Source organism: Notothenia rossii (assembly GCF_949606895.1).
Source record: "Notothenia rossii genome assembly, chromosome: 4".
NCBI classification, from domain to species: domain Eukaryota; kingdom Metazoa; phylum Chordata; class Actinopteri; order Perciformes; family Nototheniidae; genus Notothenia; species Notothenia rossii.
Window position 1 is genome coordinate 16,397,672 of NC_136902.1, and position 8,042 is coordinate 16,405,713.

The 8,042-nt window shown below is 40.4% G+C and overlaps 1 protein-coding gene across 2 annotated transcripts; it reads left to right on the forward strand.

Annotated features, from left to right (window-relative positions):
- The first annotated feature begins 554 nt into the window (after positions 1–554).
- On the forward strand, positions 555–7,075 carry LOC307037354 (RNA-binding protein 39-like). 2 transcript variants are annotated; one of them, XM_079678171.1, is made up of 18 exons: positions 555–771; positions 1,801–1,858; positions 2,031–2,200; positions 2,961–3,012; positions 3,429–3,478; positions 3,598–3,789; positions 4,032–4,085; positions 4,208–4,249; positions 4,371–4,488; positions 4,579–4,731; positions 4,874–5,011; positions 5,121–5,186; positions 5,265–5,469; positions 5,792–5,875; positions 5,958–6,054; positions 6,151–6,256; positions 6,373–6,451; positions 6,534–7,075. In XM_079678171.1, the coding sequence occupies exons 2-18, from the start codon at positions 1,808–1,810 to the stop codon at positions 6,632–6,634; spliced, it is 1,758 nt and encodes a 585-aa protein (XP_079534297.1). In that variant the 5' UTR covers positions 555–771; positions 1,801–1,807; the 3' UTR covers positions 6,635–7,075. The 2 variants fall into 2 exon arrangements, with proteins under 2 accessions (XP_079534297.1, XP_079534296.1); XM_079678170.1 differs by lacking the exons at positions 2,031–2,200; positions 2,961–3,012 and having other exon boundaries at positions 557–771.
- The last annotated feature ends 967 nt before the right edge of the window (positions 7,076–8,042 follow it).

Consider the following 8,042-nt stretch of genomic DNA (forward strand, 5'->3'; position numbering starts at 1 on the left):
TAACCTGTCCTAGAGAGCACATGTGTTTAAAAAGCAAGAAATAAAAAATAACTCACCTTGTGATAAACCTGCAAGAGAAAAAGCATTTGAGCTCCATACTATTTCACAAATAATCCTTGACGTGGTTTAAACAGGATGGCGTTTTATCACTGCAGAATGTAACTTTATCTCCGGTAGAATTCTGATCAGGCATTAGCTCCGCCTCCTCTTATTTATTTTTGTTCAAGCTAAGGACCCAACATCTGCGTTTCTCTAACAGGGCTTCAAAAAAGGGGTTTGAGCAATATGAGTCATGGCTACAATGGGTGATCTGTTTGTTATTTTGAAAAAAACACTTCAGAGACATGTTTTATATAGGTATGGCCCTACACTATATATTTCAAATATACCATGATAGGTCCACTTTAAGTAAGTGTACTTACTTATTTACAACACTGTGTGTAGTTTGCCGGTTTGAGGAAGAGAGAGATGAAGCGCTGCGCATCTCCAGAGGGTGGCGCTAAGGCAACAAATACGCATCGCCGCTGCCGCTGGACTCAAAACAGCAGAAGAAGAAGGAGACGAAGAAGAAGGAAGGCGAGCTTTTTGATACCAGGCCACGACCTGCCACGGCGAGTCGCTAACATATAAAAGGTTACATAACTTCGAAAATTGTTAATAGATCTTAGCTTTGTGTGATCTTCCTAGAGGGAGGCGTCGAGACAAGTCTCTTCTGCAGCACCTTTCCATTGATATTTTGACTTTGGCACATCATTTCATCAATTTCCAACGGTAACGTCAATGTTTGCTAATTAAGCTAGCTCGCCGCCGCGGAAATACTGTTAGCCATATTGGCTGTTTAACTTGTTTCCCCAATGTAAACATTACTCGGCCATTTGTAAACATTTCAGGGTAATGATGTGTTGAACTTGATTCATACTGACGATGTGTATACGTTCGTTTATAATCATGTGAGCAGACTAGTCGAACGATGCGGTAAATGAATAATAACAGTCAATGATACAAGCTTAACACGACGGAGATGTAGCTCCCCAAGGTGGCTAGTGAGGGTTAGCTCCGTGTTGAGTGCAACGCGTGTTTATCATTAATGCTAAACCTACTTTTGAGCTCCCTTTAATCCGTGACTTAATTGATCTCATTCAAGATTACATTTGTGATATAAACGAAATGTGTAAGGAAATCTGGGCCAACTCTCTCATATCGCTGCAAACTAACTGACGTAGCTCTGTTTTTCTAGCAGACGTGAATCTAGCTTTCAGTAACTTGGCTTCATTCATGTGATTTACCTTTGTCCTTGAAATGCGAGTTTACTTGTATGACTAACCCTGAGAAGAAACAGCTCTAAACACCAGGTAAGGTAGGTAGGAAAGCTGATAAGCAAATGTAACATCTATCCATTGTATTAGATTTACTTTATTGAGGCCAATTTGAGAATTGTTTTCGCCACAGCAGCATGTAAACAAGCCAAAAAAGAGTAGAAAACCCCCCTAACACACGCACATCTAAAAACAAAACAACAACTGAACAGTCAAGGGTATAAAGCTGTAGACTCATACAGTATGAAGGGCTAATTACAGCTAACACAATTTATCAGTAGGAACCAATGTAGCCTACTTTAAGTGTGTATAATATCTATTAGATAAACCGTCTTGCTTAGCCTAATTCTCAACCATTTATTTTCAAACTTGATTGTATTCAACTGCATAACAAAGATTCAAGAAGAACCCATACCCGCCTCTTGCATAAGCCATTCAAAACAAGTTTCTTGATTGTAAAGATAATTGTTTTCTGCATTCACAGGATCATCATGGCTGATGATTTTGACGTTGAGGCCATGCTGGAGGCTCCATTCAGAAAGGTGGGTTTCAGATGAAAGAGATATGAGGCCTGTTTCACTGTTATGATTTCATCTTGAGTCCTTTGATATTTGCTTACTGTGACAAAGTTTACTTTAATGTTGTGTGGTGTGATTGAGTATTTAAAACGCAATACAGAATTATAAATAAATCCGCATCTATCTCTCTTTATAGACTTCCCTAATGATATCTCACCTCTACTCCCATGAATTCATCTTTGATTCCACTGTGAACTGTGAAAAAAAGGAAGGTAGTTATTGTGCATATACTGATGTACTGTGGTTCACCTTAGGAGTAAAAGGGATTCAACCTAGAACATCCAATCCCTATTCGGTTGCAACAAGGTGAATGCCAATGGTTGATAAGCCAATCTTTACCTGTCCAGGAAAGGAGGCAGTATTCAGATTTAACAATCTGCATGCCAACACTGTTTCTCAACAGTCCTGTACAAACCGCTTAAAACACGACTTCTGAAATTACTTGGACTTTGTGGCTTTAACAAAAATGTATAATTCTGTAGCCTGAAGTAATTAAACTTCGACGAAACTGCTCTTTAGTTAGAAACCTGTATAACGTTGTGTTTTTAAGTCATTAAGGGATACTGAATTGTGATTTCAATCTATAACTGTTTTAAATCCATTAGCTGTAGTTTGACAACAGTATGCTTGAAAATGCAGATATTGCAGTTGTGGAGCTTCATGGTTCCAGCACATGTGCCATGTCATGTTTTTATGGCAAAACACAGGTGAATAATTAACTTTTCTTGCAAGTGAATATGAATACTGCCTCTTTTCTTTAGTCAACTGTTATGTGAATCAGCATCTTAATTTTGCATGCTACACAAAACCAAAGATATTGATATATTTTTTAGAATGATTGTAAAATAGACTATCCTGCATCATTGTTTTTATAGTCAGTTCTTTTTCAGTAGTTAATAATTCCGTAAGTCAAAAGATTGGAAATATTACTTATACTTTATTCAGACTAAAGATAATGGCAGTATAACACGTGGCTGAATTGATGGATTATTTCTTTTTTTTATTTCTTCATTATTTTCCTTGGGCGTCAATATTACTAAGAAGTGTGAATCCCTGTTTGCTTCAGGGCAAGATGTGTGACAGAGGTGGCATCGAGCTCTTACAGTCCAAGAACGAAAATGGGTGAAGATCACTGGACTGACACCAACCACACAGGATCTCTTTTAGTGGTCGTGGGCCATGCGTGGTCACATGATTAGGCACAAATAGTGGCTTTGGTACGACCTATAAGGAGGGGAATGGTGGAGATGATCTGAAAGCTTCCTGAACTCTGCTAATATGTTGGAGACTCCCTTAACTTTGCTTTGTTGCATTAAGTACTGAGCAGCCTTGTAAAAAGCAGAAGTGGGATGGGAAGCTATTGGGGTGGTGGAAGGACACTGTCCAGACATGACAGTAGGAAGTTTTGAAGTATTATTATTATTAATTATATACATTCTGCATTTTCTCTTGTCCCACCCCCACCCCCTTTACCTTGACGACTTGAAATGTTTCATCTACGTCCTCATGATGTTCTTCTATCAACCTTTCTTAGGATGAGATCAGGTCCTCTCATGCAAATGGACATGACGGCCAAAACAAGAAGTAAGTCTTTCAAATATGATATCCCATATTATTTGTGGTTCTGACTTATATCAAGTTGTTACGATTTAATGTGATCACTTTTTCTTGCACAAGGATAGCAGTGTTGTACCATGTTTCAGGAAAAGAAGGAGTCGTAGTAAGAGCCGAAGCCCAGGCTCTAAGAAGAAAAGGAGCAGAAGCAGAGACAAAAAGAAGAGTAAGAAGAGAAGCAAGAGCAGAGAAAGAAAACGGACCCGCAGCAGGGAGCGCCATCGGAGCGGCTCCCGAAGCAAGGAGCGCTCCGGGCGCTACAGGGCCCGCAAGAGCCCGGTGTATGTGACCTTTTATACTTGATGACATTTACCCTCTATGGTTCCATATAATGCAGCTGTCTGATGTCTATGTAGCTTACAGTGCTCTGTTTTATGGAAACATTGTCTGAAAAGTCTAAATACAACTGGGCCATTAATGCAGTCCAGTTTAAAACCATCACTAACTATGACCTCACTAGTAAATCATTTTCTAAACTCAATATATTTAAAAGTCGTAAAGTAATTGTTCTTTATTTTTTCAGCCGGAAACGTTCCAAAAGCCGCAGCCCTTTCAAAAAAGAGAAGAGTCCCATCCGGTAAGACCTTCACATTACTGTTTATGAGCCAATGGGAGCATTTCCTGATTTTGGTATAGCACCCTGAAGACATTTTCTTCAAGGTTTAAACGGATCTTTTACATTTCTTCTTTTTATTCAAGAAACTTTGAGGATGCAATCGGGCAGTATAACAAAATCAGGGAGTAAGATTGACCTTTTTTGATTTGTCACAATATTTACAATTTCACACATAATACATTGTTCGTTTTTAATGTTTCCAGAGCATTCTTTTTTTTATAAATTGGCTGTTTCTTTTTTTTAAAGGCAACCGATTGACAATCTCACACCAGAGGAGAGGGATGCCCGCACAGTGTTCTGTATGCAGCTGGCTGCGAGAATCAGAGCTCGAGACCTGGAAGACTTCTTCTCGGCTGTCGGAAAAGTCTGTAGATTTTCAAGTTATTTTCTCGTACAATCCAGCAAGTCTGTGTGGGGACATCATGTCTTAAACTGTCACTGTTTCTCTCTGTAGGTAAGAGATGTGAGAATGATATCTGACCGAAACTCCAGGAGATCAAAGGGCATTGCATACATCGAGTTTGTGGAGTCTTCCTCTGTACCGCTGGCTATCGGTTTGACCGGGCAGAGGCTGTTAGGAGTGCCCATCATCGTCCAGGCCTCGCAGGTGGGCACCTCGTATATCCGACAAACATATTTATCTAAATGGAAACTTGTTTTAGACATATTACAGTGGGGTTACAATTCATTATATTGTTCTACGTTTATATACTAAATTAACGTAATTACATTACTTCATGTAATAACAGGCAGAGAAAAATCGTGCTGCAGCTGCGGCCAACAATCTACAGAAGGGCAGCTCAGGCCCGATGAGGCTGTACGTCGGCTCGCTGCACTTCAACATCACTGAGGAAATGCTGCGAGGGATCTTTGAGCCTTTTGGAAAGGTGAAAAAACCGTTTCACATATAGTTATAACTTAATTTTTAGATGCATTAATAATAACCCTCCTATATTAATAATAATCCTCCTATATTGGTGTGTTTTGTGTCTAAAGATCGAGGGAATCCAGCTAATGATGGACAGTGAGACCGGACGATCCAAAGGATATGGCTTCATATCGGTAATTAAATCATCTACTTCATTCACAGTGATTCAGTAGAGTTCAGGAAGTCTGATTCTTACCTCTTTGCTTTTAAAGTTTTCAGATGCAGAATGTGCAAAGAAGGCCCTGGAGCAGCTGAACGGCTTTGAGCTGGCCGGACGTCCGATGAAGGTGGGGCATGTTACAGAGCGCTCCGACTCGTCGACAGCCAGCTCCTTCCTGGACAACGATGAGCTGGAGAGGACCGGCATCGACCTCGGCACCACGGGGCGCCTTCAGCTGATGGCTCGACTAGCAGAAGGTCAGTCATCACATGCAACACTTTGTTTTGACCGTACATTTATATTCATGTTGTCCTATTGAACAGCAAGTGTCAGTCATGAGACACAAATAAATATGCTCAAGTTCCAGCCACGGTAAACTGGATACTTTTTTTTAGGGATTAAGATTTATGCAGTCAAGGCTCGTTCTAAGTAGCTCTGCATCGTAAACAAGACGCAACATGTTGGTGTGAATATTTCTGTGTTACAGCTGACACAGGATTTTGATCTTAGCTTACTGAGGCTTGTTTCAAATATTTAAAAAAAAAAATAAATAACAGTCCTTCCCTCCTCCCTCCTCAGGAACTGGTCTGAAGATCCCCCCTGCCGCTCAGCAGGCTCTACAGATGACCGGGTCCATACCCTTCGGAAACATTTCTCAACAATGTGAGGGTCTAAATGATGGCAAATATTTCTTTGTATGTTTATTCATGTATTTGAAAATATTGTGACATGACTTTTGTTTCAGCTGTTCATTCTCAAGCGCAAAGCCAAGCCTTGAACCTCCCGTCACAACCGCTGGCCACTCACTGCCTTCAGCTCTCAAACCTGTTCAACCCACAAGCGTAAGGATTATACATTTCATCTCGTATAGTTAAGTTGGCACAAAATTCCTACCGCCAGTTTTTAAATATTAAAATGTGCTTCTTTTTTTTCCCCAGAGAAAACGATCTCACCTGGGCCGCTGAGATCCAAGATGATGTTATTGAAGAGTGTAACAAACATGGAGGGATTGTTCACATTTATGTTGATAGGAACTCTGCTCAAGTAAGTTAATAATTACAGGGTTTTGAGATTTGTTCACCCATAAAGCAAATCTGACTTCCCTAGTGGATAGAAAAGTAAATAAGTCTCCATAGTGACAGATTTCCTTTATTTCACAGGGTAACGTGTACGTGAAGTGTCCTTCAATACCAGCAGCGATGGCAACTGTAAATGCACTTCATGGACGCTGGTTTGCAGGTATGTGACTCTTTAAAATGTAGCTGTAAAAAACTGGTAGAAAGTTTGCTCTTTTAACGTTTCCTTGTTCTCTCGTTTCCAGGCAAAATGATAACGGCTGCCTACGTTCCCTTACCGACCTACCACAACCTTTTCCCTGATTCAGTCACAGCGAAGCAGCTTCTAATGCCGACACGTCGATAGTCTGAGACATGCTAAAGAAATTCAGTGTAAATACATTTGTTTGCAGTCATGGAGGTGTCGTTGAAACAGACGCATTGAAATTAGATGGCTGTGTGTAATAAAGTTGCCTCAACTTCCTGTGGTCACCATTGAAGAATAGGCAGGGTTTTTTTTTTTGAGTTGCTTTTCACATTTTGTGGGTCTGTGTTGTAAACTACCACGAGAAGTAATCTGCAGTTATCTATTGGTCTGTATGTTTTTAAAATATTCCTGTCTTATCTGCTTGTTTAAATCACCAATTTTAGATTTAAAATTGCAAAAGAGTTACAAAACTGTTGGGTTATAGGCCTTAAATGCCAAAAGTATATCAATGTCGACAATAATCCTTTGTAACTTTTTACAGCCATAATTTCATTTTTTGTATGAAGGCTCCCAATAAACTTTGGCAAATTTGACACTTCATTTTCTGTGCATGTCCTTTTTCAGATTAAGTCTTTCCAGGTTAAATAAAGCTGTTATGATTTAAACAGCATTGGACACCATGTCTCAACACCAATAAACTGGAGTTGCCTCTGAAAAAATTGCTGGCTTCATGTAGTGTACCACACAACTTACCCTTCATTACCTGATTTAAGTTACAGTATGACAATTAGCTTAATAGCATGACTTAAATAGATCAAAGGCGTTATCAGGGATACATTTACAAAAGGAGTCAAGTATTCTTAATCTTTTCTCATGCTGAACGGTTCTAAAGAAACTCACCTTGTCCTTTCCAGTGATGCCTAAGGCCCAAACATCATACAAATATATCACAGGCTATTTGGCAATTCCCACCCTTCATCTGTGCAGTAAAGGCCCAGATACACCGGGCCGAACATGAGCGTGGGCACGCCGCACCGTCGGGTCTTTTCTGCCGACCCGACGCCTTTTCTTGCCGATTCAACATGTTGAATCGGCGTCGGGAACACCACCGAAAGTCGGACAAAGGGATAACACTGATTGGCTGTTCAGCTAGCAAATCAGTGCATGAGAAGCGTTGAGGGAGGTAAACAAATGATTTAAAATGAAACACGGACAGCTATTTCACCTCATCGGTTTATAGAGCTCCTGTTCGTTCATGTTTTCAATGGACGAGATTGAAAATGGAAAGAAAACGCTATTTGTTGTTTGTTTATATCACGGAGTCTGTTCTTCTTCTCTGTTTTCCGGTTGTTGCCTCTTTTGAATGATGAATACACACTACCGCCGCCTGCTGGTAAGGAGAGTTATTGCCACTCACGCATACGCAGTTCATTCGTGCTCGGATTTGCGGTGTGTTCCAGTGCGCGAAGTCGGAAAATACGCAGGAGAGTCCGGCGACGCAACAGTTGGTGTCGGCGACTTCTCAGGTGACTGGCCGGAGTATCTGGGCCTTAAGAGGAAGAAAACG